The sequence below is a fragment of the Neovison vison genome, chromosome 4 (genome assembly GCF_020171115.1).
Source record: "Neovison vison isolate M4711 chromosome 4, ASM_NN_V1, whole genome shotgun sequence".
In the NCBI taxonomy this organism is placed as follows: domain Eukaryota; kingdom Metazoa; phylum Chordata; class Mammalia; order Carnivora; family Mustelidae; genus Neogale; species Neogale vison.
In genome coordinates this window covers 187,377,361-187,399,198 of record NC_058094.1, presented here as the reverse complement: position 1 = coordinate 187,399,198, position 21,838 = coordinate 187,377,361, and the positions used below count along the sequence as shown (strand labels likewise).

Sequence of the window (21,838 nt, the reverse complement as noted above, 5' to 3'; positions counted from 1 at the left end):
TGAATTGCTGACCTGAAAGTACTTTGCTACATATAAACTAGATCAACAAAAATCTCTTCAGTTGATACATGCATTAGCCAGGTACTCTTGATCTCATCTTTAACAGCAATTTATGGAAACCATTTGTTTATATCATTTTGCTTTCTGTAAAACTCAGCAGCTTAATGACAGTTCTGTCATCCTCATGATTGAATTATTCATTTATTTCTAGTTACTGCAACTAAAGGAAAAATATTATGCTATTGAAATTGATCCTGTTCTTACCGTAGAAGAGAAGTACCCCTATATGGTAGAATGGTAAGTGTGTATCAGGCAAAGGGTGGGTTAAAAATATAATAAAATAACATTGCAGTTACAACTCGTGGCTTATTTTCCCTCTGTATTGTATATAATAGATTCATAAATTATCCATTGAGTTAGAGCAGTGATTAAATATAACAAAATGAACTATAATTTTCTAATCACTCTAAGAGTCTAGAATTTGTTTTGTTTTGTTTTTAAGATGAAGGTCAATGAGGATAAATTTAGAATCCTGCACTTAAGACTTAAATTAAAAAACAAGAATTTTTTAAAGGTATATAGACAAAATGTGGCTGAATGTATATAGAAAAAGAATTGTTATTTAAATTGACTCTGAACTGAGCTGGAGCCAGCAGGTTGACATAGTTGCTGAGAAATGGACCCCCGGTGCTGGTTGCTTTAACGGAAATGGCACCTTCCAAGCAGACCACACTGAAAGCATTGTGTTGAGTCCAGAGAGAATGATGTTATTAGGAGAAAGTTGACAAGCGGAGAGTGTGTCAGAAGAGGCCACTAAGAAAATCACAGGAACTGGAGCCATCCCATTTGGGGAAGATTTCATGGAATAGAGAAAGCTGTGATTTGAGAAGCAACAACAGTGGTTTTAGAATCTTAACAGACCAGGAGCGATGTTGTTTATCTTCATTATCCTATGGCCTAACCTGAATACCGTGCACACTTAATTAATGTGTATGCTATGAAATGTTGAAAAGTTGAACCTGGGCCACATACCTGTAGAAGCAAAACTGGAATCAGATTTGGAAGTTTTAAGAAGGCTGATTTCAGCATGATGTAAGAGAGGACTGTCTAGTAATTAGAATTTTCTAGCAATAATATAAGCTTCCCTGGCAGAACGAGCTCACTAACTTAATGATGGGAGCTGACCCAGAGTGGAGGGTCGCAGGGCTTCTGCATATCAGGTAGAGAGATTCTAAAGGTCTGTGACTGAGATGCAGTGATTGCATCAGAACAAGGATTTTCTCTTTTGCACTCGGTAGCACTAAGATATTTCACGACAATTTAGACTACACACCGGTGAAACAAATGGCTTTTCTCTGATTCTTCCTGTAATCAGAGAAATGATTATGTCTCCTGAGGTTGGATATCTGTAGATTAAGGAAAGGTTTACACATAGTATCCTTTCATCATCTTACTAACACATTTAAACTAAGAGACTTTGGGGAGAACTGGGAAAGCAGTAAGAACATGTTCTATTACATTTTGAGACATTAGGATGTACATTCATTAGTGATGGATTTAAATTTCTAAAATTTAATTCCAAATGATGATGAATAAAATACTGCATTACCTGTCATTGAAGAATGCTTTTTAATGAAGATGATAGTTTTAATTTGCTTTAATTGATATTCTCCTTTTTTCTTTGATCGTAAACTGCAGGTATACTAAATCACATGGTTTGCTTGTTGAACAAGCTTTACCAAAAGCTAAACTTAAAGAAATTGTGGCAGAATCTGATGTTATGCTCAAGTAAGTTTCTTGGGTATTTTTTGCCGTTAATTGTCTACAGACTTATAAATGTCTTCAGGTGTGTGCTTTTATTAAAATAATCTGTAACTATATTGCATATAAAAACGTAGCCCTAATATGCCACCTATCACAGAATAGGGTGAGGTAAGGAATTTAGAAAGACATATTAGATCTTGGTATAGGGAATAACAGCCTTATGAGATTTAAGTTCGTTCTTTCTTGCTTGCTTGCTTCCTTCCTTTCTTTCCCTCCTTCCTTCTTCCTTTCTCCTTTCTTTCCTTCCTTCCTTCTTTCCTTCCTTCCTTCCATAGGCTCCACTCCCAGGGTGGAGCCCAACTCGGGGCTTGAACTCATGATTCTGAGATCGACACCTGAGCTGAGATCTAGAGTCAGATGCTCAACTGAATCACCCACACATCCGGAGATTCTCCACATTAAAAATTTTAAGAGTAGGGCGCCTGGGTGGCTCAGTGGGTTAAGCCGCTGCCTTCGGCTCAGGTCATGATCTCAGGGTCCTGGGATCGAGTCCCGCATCGGGCTCTCTGCTCAGCAGGGAGCCTGCTTCCCTCTCTCTCTCTGCCTGCCTCTCCATCTACTTGTGATTTCTCTCTGTAAATAAATAAATAAAATCTTTTAAAAAAAAAAATTTTAAGAGTAGGAGTGCCTGGCTGGTTTAGTCGGTAGAACCTATGACTCTTGATTTCAGGGTCATTAGTTCAAGCTCCACGCTGGGTGTAAAGATTACTTAAATAAATAACACTTTTTAAAAAATTCAAGACTAACTTAGTTATGAAACCAGGACCGTTTTGAAATTTTTTAAGAGAATACTTCTGAAAAGACATGAAATATAAAAGGAATGTTTATAAATCAAGTTGAAAAAAATTTTTTGCTCGAAGTTTATAAAGTTACATGAATCTACTTTCTGAATTCTCAAACTTCCTTGAAAACTATCTCTAGGATAAAAATTTTTTAAGCTTCTTTCAATATGGTTTACCACTTCTAACAATTTTCAACTCATTAGGTAAATATGATGATGCTATTTCTTTCTTTCTTTCTTTTTTTTTTTTTTTGATGATGCTACATTTTTTTTTTTTTTTTTAATTTGACAGAGAGAGATCACAGGTAGGTAGAGAGGCTGGCAGAGAGAGAGAGAGAGAGAGAGAGAGAGAGAAGCAGGCTCCCTGCTAAGCAGAGAGCCCGATGTGGGACTCGATCCCAGGACCCCGAGACCATGACCTGAGCCGAAGGCAGTGGCTTAACCCACTGAGCCACCCAGGCGCCCGATGATGCTACATTTTAAGGTGGTTTGCCTCTAAGGAGGAAAGCATTAAATGTCAGAAAGAGAGTGAGGATAGCTAGTGAGTATTTCATTCCTTTGTAGGCATCTTAACCTGTGACCCAGGAAGAGCAAGAAGGCAAGAAACTTAGATTAATAAAATAACATGACCGACAACTGTTACACCATAGGTGGGAGAGAGATGCCAGCTATAAAGAGAATGACCCTCAGCTCCTCCCCCAGCCCTCAGTTTTCTAAGAGGAAGTAGTTGAGCAGGATGGCCAGCAGGAGGTGCTCCAGCTCACCCTAAAACCCTAAATGGGTTTTCCAGGCTGAGGTTTTTTAAAGATGTGGTTAACTATTTGCTGTTAAAGGGTGTAGATTGTGAATTGTAGGCTTATATCCATATTTAATTTGAGCCTAAAAGCATCTAATTTGTCCTATTAGAATTTATTAAAAGGAAGGCAAAGAGTTAACTGTTGTTTGAAAAACTTGTACCAGTGTTGCCACAGACATCAATAACCGTGTTCTTGGGCAGAATTCTGAAAAGGGAATATAAATGAGCCATGGAATTAGGTAGAAAGGTTTAGCTTTTTTCATTTCTAGGTGAAAAGGAGATATATCTTACTCTTTAACAATCACTTCCTACCTTCATCTTGCAGGGAAGGGTATGAGAATTTCTTTGATAAGCTCCAGGAATACGGTATTCCTGTGTTCATATTTTCGGCTGGTATTGGTGATATACTAGAAGAGGTAATCCATCAAGCTGGGGTTTATCACCCGAACATCACAGTAGTGTCCAACTTCATGGATTTTGATGACAATGTAAGTATAGGAAATCATTCTAAATAATTACCTTTAAAATCTGAATATATTTTAATCATATAAATGCAGTTGTTTTTTATTTAACATATATTCATTAAGTTAGGTCACTCAAAAGGCCTACTATAGGACTCATCATCTCCCAGTGTTATATACATATCCATGTTCTAAAAATAATATACCTTTCTTAAACTCTTGTTTCCTAAGCTACAGACTAATATTAAAATTAGGGTAAGTTCTTTTAATGTGATTTAATGCAGCAACTCTGAAGACTCAATATCCATAGGTGGGAAAAAAGAAGGAATTAGAACTGTCACTATTTGAACAAAGCCTTCTAATCAAAACAATATTGTGTGATATATAGAAAATGGGATCTCCAGTTAGGAAACTAATGAAAAGTAAAAACTGGATTTTCAGCTCGTTGTGTGTGACATTTAAAGTAGTCTCTAGAAAGTCATCAACTTCTCAGAGCCCTTCTTGCCAACATGAATGTGAAAATAGAACAAATAGAATTTGTAGTTTGAAACCTATTGTTTCAAAAGATTTATATTTTTATAGGGAGTGCTGAAAGGATTTAAAGGTGAACTAATTCATGTATTTAATAAACATGATGGTGCCTTGAAGAACACAGAATATTTCAATCGACTAAAAGACAATAGCAACATCATTCTGCTGGGAGACTCCCAAGGGGACATAAGAATGGCAGATGGAGTAGCCAACGTTGAACACATCCTAAAAATTGGGTATCTAAATGATAGAGTAAGTATGTAGATGTGTCATTTAATTTTCTTGTAGAAAAATAAGGATGGAACTTAATGGGCAGTTGTTACTAAACAGGCGTGAGAAAGTAGTTAGAGACATTTTGATTGTTCTTAATCCGTTTACCTTGGTGTGGTTAAGGGGGTTGGGATGCACATGTGTGCCGTTTGTATTGGGGTGGCTTCACTGGCCTCTTCCCACTAAAAACCTGTAGCACTCCTTAGTCTTGAGAGTCAGAAATGTCCCCCATGTTACCAGGTGTTCCTTGGACGTTCTCCCCAGTTGAGAACCACTGGACTAGAAAGAAATGACTTTGGCTATAAAGCCACCATGTGGGATAATTTCTATGTCCCTAAGCCTTCACAGTTCGAAAGAATTTTTTTATTTCACAGGTTTTATGAAAGTAGATTTAATTTGCTACATTTTGCCCAAAAGATTGAACCTAACAATGAGATTCATACTGAAACCATTTGCTTCTCCTTTCTGTATATCCATTTAATTTTTCTGTTGTTGATTAGGTGGACGAGCTTTTAGAAAAGTACATGGACTCTTACGACATTGTTCTAGTAAAAGACGAATCACTGGATGTAGCCAACTCTATCTTACAGAAGATTCTGTAAAGAAGCATTCTTCAAGAAGACCTCACTCCTGTGGGTGCAATTGACGCGAGAACTGCTCACCTGTTCATCTTGCGGAAAGACTTCTATTTATAATGCGTTCTTGCTCTTGAAGTTTTTTTTCTCTCCATTACTGAGGTATTTTTGGACATAGTGAATCCATCAACTGGAAGCTCCTTTTTCCCCACCTCTCTCAACACACTCCTCAACTCTATTTTTTAACAGATTGAAAAAGAAAATCATAAAGCCAAAATTTGAAAAATAACTCGCTGCATTTCCAGAGTGAACTTTTTAGTGTAATGTTATGAGGTTTTTGAGGAAACTTTTTACTCTGGGAAAGTTTGTATAAGTTTAAAAAGAAGTTTTATGAAATGGTGAAATAATATACATGATTTTAAGTGTCGCCATTTTTGTAATTGGGGTGAATTATGCTGATGATATCACCGTCTCCTGAAATTGTGTTGTGTTTGGCTATTCTGTTTTGTGGAAATCAGTATTTACCAGGAAATATTGGCACTCAGTGTTTGAAAAAACCTTGCTATCCACATGCCAGTAATCATTACAGAATGTTCGATATTGAAGCACTGATAATACACATGAAGTGAAAAGCCTTTTTAAATGAACTGTCAAGACAATTATTCATTTATTCAACATATATCTATTAAGTACCTGCCGTGTTTTTCCTGTGTGTGTGTGTGAGAGAAGGAAAGAGGGAGAGAGAAGTCCTACTGTCATTGTCATAGTGTCTATCTAAATTGAATATTTTTAAACTTACACATTATAAGTTTAAGGATAAAAAGATAGTTGCAGAGGAAATTTCATCAGCCTTAGAGAAAATACTGGGGACTGGGAAAACAATTTCCCCTCATTGAAAGTATCAGTAAAAGAGGATACTTTGTTGTAAGTCTAAGAGTTTCAGAAATAACCACAGGCAGGAAACAAAGTGTAGCTGGGTCTCCTGTTAACTAAAACTGAGTACTGCTAAATTACTCTCTGCAGTCTGACTTCCCATTCCAAATTTCTACTGCCCAATAATTGGTTTCCACAAGGTTTAGACTTGCCATTGTGATAAATGTGACCCTGATTCTAACCATTTTTACTCCAAAGTCTACAAGCCACTAACTCCATAAAGCATCTGAGCTGTGATACAGAGCATGTTCCAGCTGGTTCTGGACATCCAGTATGGTCGGCAGTCTCTAGTCCAGTTTGATGTGGCAGGTAGGCAAGGTCTTGCAGTGAAAATCTTTTCCCTGGGGCAGCCCATCCTATCCTCTACCACTGCTCGTCTTTTTTATAATAAACAATGGAACAAAGTTTGTATTGGCCAAAAGTATCCTACTCCCTGCTTTAGTTGGGAATTTCTGACCTATTGGTAGCTTTTTATCCCATGTTGCTATTAGAGTTGGCTGTATTTTTTTTTTAAGATTTTATTTATTTATTTGACAGACAGAGATCACAAGTAGGCAGAGAGGCAGGCAGAGAGAGAGGAAGGGAAGCAGGCTCCCTGCTGAGCACAGAGCCCGATGTGGGGTTTGATCCCAGGACTCTGGGATCATGACCTGAGCCGAAGGCAGAGACTTTAACCCACTGAGCCCCCCAGGCACCCCTAGAGTTGGCCATATTGACTGTTTTCCAAAGCAGCTTATAATAATTGTAATTATAAAAATTGTACAATTATAAAAATTGTCTCTTCCACAAAGAAGCGTGATGCATGGAGTAAATGTGAAGAATACTGAAGTTATGACCTCCATTCTAGTCATGACTCAGCCCTGTATTGAGTCTATATAGGTCAGGCACCTCCCTATAAAATGAGGGTCTGGAGGGCATGCAGCCTCTCTAGCCCTTCCACCCACGCCCTAACTGGATTATCAAACCAAGGCCCCTGCCTCTTCTCCTATGTGCCTGTGACCCTATCACCTCTCACTGCCCGTTTCTACCGATATTTAAAATAATTGGTTTCCGGGGCGCCTGGGTGGCTCAGTGGGTTAAGCCGCTGCCTTCGGCTCAGGTCATGATCTCAGGGTCCTGGGATCGAGGCCCGCATCGGGCTCTCTGCTCAGCAGGGAGCCTGCTTCCTCCTCTCTCTCTCTGCCTGCCTCTCTGCCTACTTGTAATCTCTCTCTGTCAAATAAATAAATAATTGGTTTCCAAGTTCAGCTTTCAGAGTAGTTTAATATAGCCCTTGGGAAATCCGCCATAGAGTCAGACTTTCCAGATTTGAATCCTCTTTCTACCACTTAGTAGATGTGTGACCAGGACCCGTTAACCTGTTCTCCAGCTTGCATATCCATAAAGTGGAGGTAATGATACATCCTCTAGATATAGCACTGTCAGGGTGACATGTACTCATCATCAACACCGATGTGTGCTTTTAATTTTTATATTTGCATTTAGAATAGCTTAGCACTAGTATTCAATATAGTTAGCTCTTACCCATCCATGAAGGCATAAGCAGTCTGGATGGATGGAGGGGACAGAAAGCTCTTTCATCTCCCTAGTGAACACTGGCAGTGTGTAGTAACTACCATGTTCTCTAAAGGGTCTAGCATTAGCTGTTAGGGGTTTTTTTGGGTTTTGTGGGGGGTTTTTTCTTTCAATTTTGAATTTTACTTCAAGAGGTAAAGCAGTTTTGGGTGCTGAGATGAACAATTTTAATGAAACTGAAAAACAAAACAACTGTCAGAGATACTAGTTTGTTCCAGAGTGATTTTGCAAGGACTCTGCATTCCATGGTATGTTTAATAGACCCCAGAGTTGATTAACTAGATTATTAAAGGTTTGGGTTTTTTAAAAAAGATTTTATTTATTTATTTATTTATTTGTCAGAGAGAAAGAGAGAGACAGAGAGTGCACAAGCAGGGGGAACGGCAGGCAGAGGGAGAAGCAGGCTCCCTGCTGAGCAGGGAACCCGATGTGGGACTCGCTCCCAGGACCCTGGAATCATGACCTGAGTTGAAGGTAGATGCTTAAGCAACTGAGGAATCCAGGCACCCCATTAAAGTTTTTTTTTAACCAGACTTTAGGTTCAAGGTTTTCTCTTTAGTGTACCCCATGGAGCATTAGGAAGGAAAAGATACGTGGGATCTTGAATAACTAAACTTGAATAACCTGAAACTTGTCCAAGTTTCCCTCAAGATTGACCAGTCCTGCTGTGTTTTATGCTTACTCTGGTATTTCAGTACAACTTTAGTAGATAAGATAAAATGTGCCCAAGGTGTAAGGGGCACAGGCATTCAAGTCAATCAAACCTGGATCTGAGTCTTAGATTCTCTCCAGGATTCTCTCCAAGGATTCTCTCCTTGGTTTCCTCATCTCTAACATTGGGTATGAACTTGAGGTGAGGACTGAGTAAGTAAACAGTCACTTGTTCAACAAATACTGACCTCCGTGCTGTGGGCTAGGTCCTGGAGAAACAGTAATTAACACATCCCACATGCTTCCTGCCCTTGTATAGCCTACATCGTAGCAGATGAGTCAGAAATAAGATACTACGAAAAAACCAACACAAGTATTTTAGAGAAGGTAGCTAGAGGAAGCTCTGAGGAGATTCAGCCAAAACCTGAAGGATAAGGAGCCAGCCATGTGAGGAATTGAGGGAGAAATATTCCAGGGAGAGGTAACAAGGTCCCGAGTAAGAAAATTTAAGGTGTTCAAAGAACTGAGAACTGGTGTAACAGTATTATGAGCAAAGGGAAGAACGGAATCATGAATCGTGAACGGAATCAAGGTGAGGGTGTCATATCACACAGGGCTTTGTAAATCATGCATTTGGTTTTACTGTCCCTGCAAAGGAGTGCCATGGTCATGCAAAATGGACTGGTGGGGCAGATCTCCCCCAGCAAATCAGTTAGGGGCTGCTACAGAAGTCTGCGCTAGAAATTACAGGACTCAGAGAGAAGTGGATCATTTTCAGTAGCTTAAGTTTAGAAATGATAAGACTTGCTTTTGGATTAAACGTGTGGAGTGGGAGAGGAGGAAGGGTCTTGAAGATGTCTGGTTTAATCGAGTGGGGACAGGTGAAGAACAGCCTTGGGTGGAAGGTGTTGGGAAGGTTGTGGGGATGTACATTCTCTTTTGGACATGCAAAGTTTGAGGTGCCTGTGGGGTATACAAGGGAAGATATCAAATAGATTCAAGCCCAAAGGAGAAATTTTGGCTGGAACCATACATTAAATATCTGTGTTTAAATGAGATCCAAATATGGCCAGTATAAGTTGGAAGGAATTCCTTGTTCAACATTAAGGACTAAGACCACACAGAATCAAACACTATTTTAATAAGCATGAAAGTTTTATATCTGCATCTAGCAATAAATAATTGGAAGCACTATTCTTAGTTTATAAAAAGATGCAGATCCCCCCAAGAAAGCCAAGGGAAAATGTCTTCAAAGAAAGCAAACTTGGGGAACCTGGGTGGCTCAGTTGGTTAAGTGTCTGACTCTTGGTTTTAGCTCAGGTTATGATCTCAGGGTCGTGAGATCAAGCCCCACATCAGGCTCTGCGCTGGGCCCAGAGTCTGCCAGAGATTCTCTTTCCCACTCGTGCTCTCTCTCTAAAATAAATACATGCATATGTACATAACATACGAAAAAGAGAGCAGACTTGTTCCTAGACACCTAAGATGCTGAAGTGCAATGTATCAGCGCTTACGTAGAGTTGCAGTCAGGTCAACTCTCCTGCCAAAATGAAATGTGTTCTGTCTTTTAAGTAATAATTTTGAAAGGTATTATAAATTCCTAAGTAATCAGAGATCAAAACTCACTGTAGGTTTTAACAAAATAGTGCAGATTGCTGATGCTTGCAAGGTAGCCTAGTGGTGTTTCAAGCACACAGGACACATGCATGCTAAAATGTCATATTCACGGAGATACTCTAATCTCCCCCTGGGCATCAACGACCTACTTCATGTTTAGGGCCCAAAGTTCAAAATCTGCATAAGTCATAAGTTAGGTGGTCCCAATCTAGAGCCTGTGAACAGCTTTCTATCAAGAGATCCAAGCTGCTCAAGCAGCAACCCAGCAATTGAGTGTAAAATATGACTAAGGAAAGTGCTCTGTGGCATCTCTACCCTGTATTTGGCTTTCTAATGAGTACTCACAGTCATGCCAGTGGAGCTGTAACCCATAATCATAACACAAATGTAATGTGTGTTGCAGCAGCATTATAAAGTGAGGCCATCTGAGCAGCTGGTCCTCCCAGAGACTAAAGCCCCTGACACACTCACAGATAACTGAATGCCCTCCTTAGCAACAGGGAAGAATAAAAGTGCCCAGGGAGCCTCCAACAAGCCAAGGATCTAGAATGATGTATATTATACATTATTATTTATATGTAGCATTAAAAAAATTAAGCTGAAGTCACAGAAACAGAGTGCAAATGTGGTTACTGGGGGATGGGAGAAATAGAAATTGGTAAAAGGGTACAAACTTTCAGCTGTAAGATAAGTAAGTTCTGAGGATTTAATATGTAACATGGTAACCTATACTGTATAGTTTTTAAAATTTGCTAAGAGAGTAAAACTTAGATGGTCACACACACACACACACACACACACACACACAGTGAGGTGCTAGGTCGAGGAGAGATCTTTTCCAAGTAAAGGATATATGTATATCAAATCGTAACATACACTTTAAGTATCTTACAATTTTATTTGTTCATTATACCTCCACAAGGCTCGGGAAGAAAAAAAAACAAAAAAACAAAAAACCAGAACAGGCGGCAGGCTGGAGACCCAAGAAGAGCCAGCATTTCAATCTGAGCCTGAAGGTCAGAGAAGACCAAAGTTCTAGCTCAGCCAATGGGCAGGCAGTTTAAAAACAAAAACAAGCTAAGGGTTCCCTCTGTTCTTGAAGCTCTGAGGCCCACAGACCTTAATTTCCCCAGAGAAACATGTCTTTTATTCAGCCAACTTCTCTCCGCCACCCAAGAAAACAGCCAGTGAAGAAATTCAATCAGAACCAACTAAAAATCAGGAGCAGAGAATAAACACCAGGTTTTTATCTTCATGAAGATGGTAAGGATTGTGAGGTGTTACAGGTTAAATGCATTCCAAAGGGCAATTCAGCAAGATTATTAGCCTATCCAGTACACTGAAGGAGTTCTGTTAAACAGAAAATCTGGAGTGACTGTGTGCTCTATAGAAGACAGGTCGAGGATCGTAAGTTACCACGACAGCAGCAGCGGGAAGCCACGGCATGCAGCTCATCTACCTTCCAAAAGCAAAGAGTCCCCGAAGTTGCTTCTGCAGAATAAACAGTAACATCTGCTTTTAAAAACATTTATTTTTCTCTGTTTGTGCCAATCATTCGCCCATTGGCTCCCACTCCAACCCCTGTAGTCATTCTCCTTCTTTCTCTGTGCCCCCAAAAAGCTGACCTCTAATACTACCAGCCCCTAGCCTCCTCTTCCTTTGGCCTTTGGGTTGGGTTCAGCTAGTGGGAACCAGGGACAGGACAGAAAAGGGGGTGTCTCTGCCCTCCTCTGCTGTAGTACCAGCTACAGTCTGGGCATGGCTGTGGCTCCTCTTCACCTTTCAGGCCTGAGGGGTAGAACAGCCTCCTGTTGGTGCTCCCCAACCGCTGTCATGTTACCTTGACATCCTTACTAGGTCTCTGAGCCCTGTCCCTACTCTCCTGTAGAGTTCTTTATGCAGCTTCTCTTCAGAAGTCCCATGTGAGGGTGTGTTTCCTACCAGGATGCTGACTGACACACCCCGTATACTTTGCCTCATACTCCTTCAAATGCAGAGGCAGTCCTCGAGTATTTAAGGGGATTGTCAATGGATAATTGAGGTGTATTCTCATGAGATCCTCTCAGCCTCCAAGTAAAACTCCACAAAACCTGATGTTATAATTTGATTTTTTGGTATACGAAATGAGTTTTCCAACATTTATTCCATTGGATGAGTGCACAGCATTTTCATGAACTATCTCAGGGCTACATCAGTACAAAACAGTTTAAATTAGTAATATAAAGCAGTTTCAAAAGGAAAATCATTGGTTACTTCAGGGTGGATGCCGTCACCACTTGGGAACAGATGACATAAGGCAGCTAGGTGGTTACTGCATAACATGGGCACAGGCTGGCAGGTAACCGTGTCCTTGTTTCCCTACACAGAGAGAGGTCCCTGGGCTTTTGGACACCTCCCTCTCCAGGACACGAATGAGTGGAAATAGGTCACCTTATTTATCTCTTGGGGTGACATTTCCATCTTGGTCACAGTGAGAGACTCTGGAGCATGGCTTAGCCACCAGCCCTGTGCATATCTATCTGATAGAAAGATTCAGGGAGGACAGATGGGAGTAAGAAAGGGTGAAGCAGATAATCTTGCATAGCAAACACAGAATCAATTCTCTATTCGTGGTCCAGGATGCCTTTTGTTTGGTCCACTGATTTTCTTCTTAACTTCCAAGTTAACCCAGCCAATTGGAAGACCACAACAGGTAGGGCCTGATTAACTATAAAAGCACATGTGTACAAGTTGTGTGTGTGTGTGTGTGTGTGTGTGTGTGTGTGTGTAGCAGGAAGCTGGGCATTACCAGAGCCTGTACAGGCTTTCGGGGAATACTACTGGGACATGGCCTTCACCTTTCTGCTCATCTGGAGAACACTTAAAACACCAGCTAGTTAAAGAAAAAAAATATGAATCCTCTTCATGTGGATATCCTGGACACTTTCTCTTCTGTTCCCACCAAGATGATTGTAACTTCTGTATGACACTATTTTCCTTCAGGAACAAAACTACCCGGAAGGCTCACAAAACAATGGCTGACAGGGCAGCCGTTTCAATATTCTACACAGCCTCTGCTGAGGCACCTCACTTCAACTTTGTTTCGTATCACTGGCCTGTGGCTTAAAATTCTCACCATGTGCATCGACCCATCCCTGACATGCCCCAAGTACTGTGTGACCATCTACTGCTTATGGACAACCCCCTTCTGAGAGACCCTCACGCCTCACTTCACGTTCTGCCATGACAGGGGGCTTGGTGTCACACAAGTGGCCCGAGTCAGGTTTAGAGTTCATCATGTTTGGCCTCCTGGTCTTTGAGTTTAAATTCTTCCGCCATGACCTTCCCATCTCCATTCCGGTCCTGGTTGGTGAACATATTCTTCACGATCATCTCAGCATCAAAACCAGGAGCAAGTTTCCCTTTGCCAGATGCCACCTGGGCATGAATGTACTCTGAGAACTGGAGAGAGAGGGAACAGGACAGATCATGAGATACGGCAGCCAAACCTGGGCCTGAACAGAAACTGAACAGAGCATCCCAAGCAATGGGGCTGGAATTGGAGTCTGAGCTCACAAAATGGACACAATTTTATGAGCTACACAAACTGTTTGGTTTTTTTTTTCCCCCTCCAGATGCAGGTTAAAAATCCCTCATTAATGACTCCAGGAGCCCCTAGGTTCCAGGCAGCCAACACACAGCAGCAATTGGAGCTATCCTGTCTTCCCTAATCAACACTTAGTTCTCCACCAAAGGCTGATCCCCTAACCACCCTAGCCTCTGAGAGCACTACTGCCTGCGATCATCCATGCAATAAAAGCATTAGCTGCTGCGTGCTGAGCCCCATCCAAGATCCTAGAGAGACATCAACTTAAAAAAAAAAAAATCCTCCCCTTATAATTCTAGCACATCCTAGTAGGAAAGACACAATTAAAAAGGAACATTTCGGGGGGGGGTGGGGAGCTCAGTGGTTTAAAGCCTCTGCCTTCGGCTCAGGTCATGGTCTCAGGGTTCTGGGATCGAGCCCCACATTGGGCTCTCTGCTCAGCAGGCAGCCTGCTTCCTCCTCCTTCTCTCTGCCTGCTTGTGATCTCTGTCAAATAAATTAAAAAAATTTTTTTTTAAAAAGGAACATTTAAGAAATAAGTAAATTGGTGCGCCTGGGTGGCTCAGTCATTAAGCGTCTACCTTCAGCTCAGGTCATGATCCCAGAGTCCTGGGATCGAGTGCCACATAGGGCTGGCTCCCTGCTCAGCAGGAAGCCTGCTTCTCCCTCTCCCACTCACCCAGCTTGTATTCCCTCTCTCACTCTCTCCCTCTCTTGTCAAATAAATCTTAAAAAAAAAATAATAATAAGTAATCACATATTAGGTTAGAAAGTGAAATACTCTAGGGGCGCCTGGGTGGCTCAGTGGGTTAAGCCGCTGCCTTCGGCTCAGGTCATGATCTCAGGGTCCTGGGATCGAGTCCCGCATCGGGCTCTCTGCTCAGCAGGGAGCCTGCTTCCCTTCCTCTCTCTCTGCCTGCCTCTCTGCCTACTTGTGATCTCTCTCTGTCAAATAAATAAGTAAAATCTTTAAAAAAAAAAAAAAAAAAAAGAAAGTGAAATACTCTAGAAAACTGAAGAGTAAAGCCAAGCAAGGAAGATCAAGAATATAGGTAGGGGAGGAGGTTGAGGTCCTGATCCAGCAGTCAGGGTAAAACCCTAGGGTAAAACCCTAGTGCAAAGGCTTGAAGGAAGGGAGAGAAACAGCCAAACGGTTATCCAGGGAAGTGTCTTCTGAGATGACAGGCAGCTGGTGCAAAGGCCCAAATGGGTGCATGCCTGGTGGTGATGGAGAGAAGCAGCTGGAGAGGAAGCAGATGGAGAGAAGCAGCTGGAGAGCAGGTCATGGAGAACCTTTGTGGGCCTTTACAGGCCACTGTGAGGATTTTGGAAAAGGGGGCTTCCGCAGGGTTCTGAGACAAAGCAAGCCATGATCCAATTTAAGTTTTAGAAGGATCGCTCTGGCTGCTGTGAGGGGTAGGGGTGAAAGCATGAAGACTTTCTTAGAGATCCAAACCAGAGACAGCAGGCACTGGACCACAGTGCTACAGAGTGGAAATGATGAGAAGTGGTCAGGCTCTGGATAAATTTTCAAGATAGAGCTAGAATGATTTCCTGCTGGATTTGTTAGAGCCTGTGTGAGAAAGAGGAGTCGAAGATTACTGAGTGCTCTTGCTTGAGCAAGTGGAAGGACAGTTGCCGTTGGAGGAGATGAGGACGGCTTTGGGTGAAGCAAGTCCATGGGAGGGAGGTAGCAGGGGTTCAGAAAGTGAAAATGTCAGGTGGGTAGTTAGATGTAGGAATCTGAAGTAAAGAGAGAAGACTGAACCGGAGCTATAGGTTTGGAAGTCATGGGGCTTTGGATGGCAAAGCCATGACACTGGTTGAGATCACTCAGGAAGTGATGTTAAGGTGGAGAAGAGAACAAGCTTAGGACTCGGGCTGGGGCACTCCAATATGAAGAGATCAGGGGGAAAACTACTGAGAAGAACTTAACCATGAGGGAGAAGCAACACCAAGAAAGTATGGTCTGGAAGCCCGGGAAAGAAGGCACCCTGCAAAGCTTTGTCCAAGTATGACGAGAATGAAAAGTCATTGGTTGCAGCAACATGACAGGCACCAGTCACCCTACCAAGACCAGGTTCAGTGACATGGAGGGAAAAATGTCTGACAGGAGTGGGTTTAAGAGAGTTTTGACATTTTTGCTGTGAAGGGAGCAAAGAAATAAAAGAAATGGAAAGATGCACCAAGAGAAGGGGAAAAAGAGCATGTTTTTGTGCTAATGTGAACCACCCAGTAGCCGGGAACACGTGACTGATGTCAGAGAGAAAGTGGAGAAGACTGGAGCCCTGTCCTCGAATAAGCAGTTACAGAATGGGCAGAGTAGTGGAATTCAGCAAGGTGTGACAGGACAGACCCCTCTACTGCCCAGCTCTACGAAGGGGCATTTGCTACAGAAGAAACCACCCAGCACTTAGATGATCAAGACAGGAATATGAATACTGGCTCAAACTGCTTGTAGCGATGTGACCCTGGGCAAGTCATTTACCTTCTCTGTGCACAGCTGCTTCTTCTGAAATGCGGATGATGATTACACAGCTGCCACAGAGCCAGGCAAGATAATATATGTGAAAAAGTCTTAGCATAACGCAGTACACAGTGAGCACCCAGGAACTAAGAACTGAATTGTGAGCCCTGCAATCAATCCCCATTACCTCTCAGGGGCTGTTTCTTCAGAAGAACTGTGAGCTTCAACTTCGAGCGTGTGTTAGAAGTGCTTGGCACATGAGTGTGTGCAGGTTACCATCATCACAAGAAATAAGCACAGGTGTCCTCCTCACCCTAAGAAGGCTTCCCATTCAGAATGGATGCCCTGCCCCGATAAGTCTCCCTGGGCTCCTTGAGTCCCGCTTTCCTTCAAAGGTCAGTTACCTCTTCAAGGAGGACTTCTCCGTTACCATCCTTGTCGATTTCTTCAAAGAGGTTGGGGGACACCTCACCGTTCCATATGAACATGTACCCCTCAGGCAGACCGGCCACGAGCTCCAGCAGCTCAATGTCAAACACCAAGACAGCGCTGCCGGGCACTTCTCCATCTGCCACACCAACAGGGGAGGAGACAGTGTTAGCACCACGAGACAGCAGGCATGCCCAGCTCAACCTCCCTCCCCCACCCCGGGTTCCAGCTGCCTCAAGGACTGCAAGCATTTCTTGTCAGAGCAAGAAAGTTCAACACTAGCAAGAAGTTTTTTCCAAACTGAACAGGTTTTTTCCAAACTGTAGGTAGTGACCATTAGCGGGTCATGAAATCCATTTACAGGATGGTGATCAGCATTTTTTTTTAAATTAAAAAATGAAATATATAAGGTATTATCATGATATTAACTATTATCCTAGAAAGGATAGGTATGGTTTTATGAAACATGAGTTTCAATTTTACATATATAAAACTAAATGTATATGTATAAAGTGCATGTTTATGTGTGATACAAATGGGGAGATAAAATGTATTTCTTATTCTTTAAGAAGTCTTTAACTTCTTTACTTATTTCTTTTAGAAGAAGACAGAAGGGGTGCATGTGTGCACACACGGGGGGAGGGGCAGAAGGAGAGGGATGTCTCAAGCAGACATCCCACTGAGTGCAGAGCCCAAACTGGGGCTCGATCCTACAACTCATTAGATCATGACCCAAGCAGAAACCAGTTGTCATATGCTTAACCGACTGAGCCACACATGTACCCCCATGAAATGTATTTCTTACTGTAGGTCTTGGTGAAAAAAGTTTGAAAGCCATTAGTAGAGACTACAATTATAGAACTTTTGAATAAATCCCATAGCAGAACTTTAAGAATAATACAGTATTCCTTATAGTCCTAATCTAAGATATGACTATAAATACAAATTTGTGAACAGTATATACATTATGAGTCCAAAAGAATGTAAAAGAAATTACATAAGCATGTGAATATATATGTATATATATAGTATGTCTTATTTGAAATTATTATAACTATTTATATATCTCATGGTCTTATAAGGTACACATTTTTTAAAGTGTTTCTTCTTGAATTGGGGGGGACTAGCAGGCAGGTGGGGTTTTTCGGTCTTTTCCTTTTTTAAAGGAAGCTCTACACCCAACATGGAGCTCAAACTCAGGACCCTGAGATCAAGAGTCACACGCTCTGTGAAGCAAGCAAGCCAGACATCCCAACAGGCAGTATTTTTACAATTATTTAAAAATTGTGAAAAAGAGAAAATCAATCCAATGTGTTATCTCTTTTATAAGTTAGCACTTCCCATCTCTATTTCCCCACTCCAGAGAGTAGGAGCATAAAACACTGAAGAAGGTGAGTTCCCAAATCCCCTATGTGTAAGACTCATTTTGGCCCAAATCATGAAGTACACCATACCAGCTGTGAGGGCAAGGTAAAGCCAGTATTTCCAGAACCTGAAACTCATCTCTTCCAAAAGGAAATCTTCATAGATAGCTTACAAGTTCAGCAGAAGTGAAAAGTGAAGTCCTGTAGCATTCCACTGTCCCAGGAACCTGTTCCAGAAGGAAGCCTCAGCTTCACTTAAGACAAATCACCTGTAAAGCTCCTTCAGACATTTCCCACACATGGCTTTGAACACCCAAGGCTTTTTTCACAAAAACTCCTACTTTCTTAAGGAGGTGTGGGGCATTAACAAGACATTAACACTGAATTCACAGGACTCTTTAAACAAAGATGCTAAATTTAAGTATTAACTCATGATATTAATTATTATATTATCACATGTTATAGTATTAATATTATATTTTATCTACAATAGATATATTTTAATTATATATAATGTATAATATTATGATTATATATTATAATATTAATTAATGATATTAATTATAAACCCAGAGGTTCTTTGGGGTTTTTTTAAGTTTCTTTTTTTTAAGATTTTAAGTACTCTCTACACCCACTGTGGGGCTCGAACTCACAGCCCCAAGATCAAGAGCTGTATATCCGTCAGTAGAGCCAGCCAGGCAGCCCTGATTCTTTGGGTTTTAAATGGAAGAAGCATATTGTCGTTCTAAATATGGCACCCCCCGAAGCACAACATTCAGGCTGTGAACATGCCCCAGACATCCCGTAATGCTGTTGCTTACTCACCCACACCTGCCTCCCCATAGCCCAGGTGGGGTGGAATGATCACTGTCCGTTTCTCTCCAACGCACATCTCTCTGAGACCCATATCCATTCCCAACACAACTTGTCCAGATCCCAAAACAATATTATACGTCTTGCCTAAATTCCACCTGAAAAATGAAACAGAAGAATCCCTGGTTAGGTCATCAACCCATTGGTAGTTGAAAGCGTTTTTGTGAGAGCACATCTACATCTCTTCTGTGATCTTTCTACCAAAGATACAAAACCGCTGTCTAATCGGGAGAAAACAGCAGACAAGCCCAAATTAAGAAACTACAAAAATAATGCAAAATTCTGCAAAACAATGAAAATGTGATCTTCAAAAGCGTCAAGAAAATCAAGGGAAGTCCGAGGAGCCATTCCAGAGCACTGGAGCATACTGAATGGGATCCTTTTGCTGTAAAAGACCTTATGGGAACAACTGGCAAAACTTAAGTGGGGTCTGAGGATTAAAAGATAGTAACATACCAGTGTTAGCTTTCTGGTTATAAAGTATGTGTTAGATTATGCAGGAGAATGTCCACATTTGTAGGAAATGTGCACTAAAGTACTTAGGGGTGATGGGATGTCATGGTGGCAACCCACTTCTCAATGATTCCAGGAAAAAAGAAGTCCTTTGGACTGCTCTTAGAACTCTTCTCTATACTTTAATCAATATCCCAGTAAGGAATTTTCATGAGAATTTGAAAAACACATAATAGACTCTGGGTTTTGGATTTAGCAAGACCTGTGTTTAAATCTTGCTTCTGCCACTTAACGGGACCTTGAGAAATAAAATCCCCCCATTTTCCCATCTAGAAACTGGAGATAGTAACAGCCATCTCACAGGGGTATTCTCGGTAGTAAATAATATTCTCTGCTGGCACCAAGAAGAAAAGTGTAAAGAGCTCAGTAAGTGTACGGCCTTGAGTGTGTGAAGCACGTATGTCTGTAATAGTTTTTGATTTTAGAAAAATAACTGGAAGTTTAACCTCAGCCATGGTTTAAATTATCCTTGATGTCCACAGTCGCTATGAAACCCACATAAATAATCACCTCAATCACTATTGAAAATAAATCTCTTCCCAAACATATGGCACTACTACTTTCTACCACTTCCTAAAGATAAACAATGGGGCTATTCTTCAGTAGCAACGAAGAAAAGCCTCCCCAGTATCTGGGAGTCCCCTTGATGCCCGGTACCAGGTGGTGACAGCAGGAAGGCACAGCCCCTTTGGGTTCACATCCCTTTCTCAAGCTCCCCAGCCTCCCCTGGAGGCAGGGCTACCGCCACCTTCCCATCTCAAACTGGTTCCCACGGCCAGGCTGGTTGTCAGGCACCCACCAAATGCAAACAGGGTTTGCATTGGTCCTACCTGGGACAAAGTCAAAACAAAGCCAACTCTGGCACAGGAAGCCTTGGCCCACGGCCTGTGGGAGGGAGCAGGAGTCCTCTGTCCCTCCTCCCACACAATTCCTCCTTTGTCAGCAGCACAGAGACACCCTCACACTGCCTTTCTCCAGGGACCCTTGGCGACCTCCCACAGGACTACTCTGTTTCAAAGTCTTACAGAATACTCAAAAACTCATTTAGTTGTCAAATAACAAAGGTTTATTCTTCCTCTCTGAGGCCAATTTAAACACACATTGAGAAAATCCTCCAAGCGAACATTTTGCTTTCATGTGTCACCTCTGAAGGCCCCAGGAATTCTTCTCCTTCAGATCAACCTTTTATTTATTTATTTATTTGGCCAGTTCTTCTCTGACATTCTCCTCATTCCTTCTGTGCATTCCCAGCTTCTCATCCACTGCAAGCTTCCTGTTTCCCACTTGCAGGCCGCCCTCTCTGGCTCTTTGCCCACATTTCCCTCCACCCTCTCAGCGGCCAGCCTCTCTCAGCGCTGAGCAAAAGCACCCACAGCAGCACCTGCCTCCTTGTTTACGAGCCCGTGGACAGCTTGGGGTGGGAGCAGGTCTCCCCTCCCTCCCCCACACGCCGGAGGCAAACACCCACCATACATCCCATTTTCCCATCATCTTGCAGCTTACACCCAGAACAGACCACAGGGATGCCGGATGTTACTCTTCAGTGTGGATTTACACAGAACGCAAATGACTCTCATGGTCTAGAATGGAGTCTGGTGAGAGGAAGGAACATCACATGGCTCCCGGATACTCTGTAGGAATGTTGTGAATCCACCAAACATTAGAAGGCAGGAAGGCCAATTCTCCCCACCCTACACGAGAAGCATATCCTGAACCCACTGAGCAGGAATTCCTTTGTTCATTTTCCACCCCCACTTCCCCTCACCCCTGCCCTGGAGTAGGAGCACCAGACAAGAATATGAGCATTAGCAAGAGCAGTGACTGCAAACCACTGACCTCACAGACGATTCTAAACTTGTGGACCATTTTCACATGCATAAGCTTGCTTGACCCCCCAAGCAACAAGCCATGCTTCTTCTCCACTGCCCTCCAAAGGCTTCTAATATGAATGCAAGGAGGTTGGTTGCAAAGGGGGTCCTTATAAACCTGAGCCCCGGAAGCTAGTACGTATTTCATTGATTCTATAATGCACATATGTTCACATTTTAACATCCCTGTAATTGTGATACACTTTATCATCAACAGCATGTTAACTTTTACTTTCTCTGAGATACATAAAACACGATACTTCTAATAATCAACACATTTTAGATCAGATGTAAAACACTAAATGTATTAATACACAGGATCTCGAAGCACCAAAGAGAATATTATCAAGAATGTGTCCCTAGGGCTCTGTCTCCATGTCTGGCTCTTGCCAGCCACCCACAATGTCACCTGAAGCTAGAAGGCAGAGGGGCAGGTGGGAGAAAGAGAAGGCCCTCCTCATGCAGCATAAATGCAGCAACTCATATTTATATGAAGCCTTTCTTTCTCTCCAGCCCAAACTTAGGAATCTAAGTCAGGCTCAATATGAAAATGGATGTACTAAAATAAAAATATAAAGGAAGGCAGAAAATGTTTCTTTCCCAGAGAACAGAATATTTTACTAATTTAACAACTACATCTGGAGATTCAGAAACATAAGAAGCAAACCTTTTTACCAAAATTGGCCAATGATACTCGTTTATACTGTTGATTCCTATTAATAAA

General features: G+C 41.8%; 2 protein-coding genes across 5 annotated transcripts in view; one reads left to right on the top strand and one right to left on the bottom strand.

Moving 5' to 3' along the window:
- NT5C3A (5'-nucleotidase, cytosolic IIIA) overlaps positions 1-5,881 on the top strand; it is a 50,626-nt gene extending 44,745 nt beyond the window's left edge. For all 3 annotated transcript variants that reach the window (XM_044246339.1, XM_044246341.1, XM_044246340.1), the window contains 5 exons: positions 212-297; positions 1,699-1,788; positions 3,727-3,889; positions 4,445-4,645; positions 5,164-5,881. In XM_044246339.1, the coding sequence (XP_044102274.1) occupies positions 212-297; positions 1,699-1,788; positions 3,727-3,889; positions 4,445-4,645; positions 5,164-5,265 (642 nt within the window). In that variant the 3' untranslated portion in view covers positions 5,266-5,881. The remainder of the gene's footprint in view (positions 1-211; positions 298-1,698; positions 1,789-3,726; positions 3,890-4,444; positions 4,646-5,163) is intronic.
- Positions 5,882-11,241: 5,360 nt separating this feature from the next.
- The window catches only part of FKBP9 (FKBP prolyl isomerase 9), a 39,989-nt gene continuing 29,392 nt past the window's right edge, over positions 11,242-21,838 (bottom strand). Inside the window, exons 8-11 of one of the 2 annotated variants that reach the window (XR_006384293.1) lie at positions 18,686-18,831; positions 16,472-16,635; positions 13,224-13,455; positions 11,242-11,505 (exon numbers count right to left, since the gene is read on the bottom strand). Coding sequence is in view for 1 of the 2 variants with exons in the window: in XM_044246337.1 (XP_044102272.1) it covers positions 13,279-13,455; positions 16,472-16,635; positions 18,686-18,831 (487 nt within the window). In the remaining variant the exon portion in view is untranslated. Of the gene's footprint in view, positions 11,506-11,527; positions 13,456-16,471; positions 16,636-18,685; positions 18,832-21,838 lie in introns of those variants that run through there. The other variant, XM_044246337.1, reaches the window with a different exon arrangement.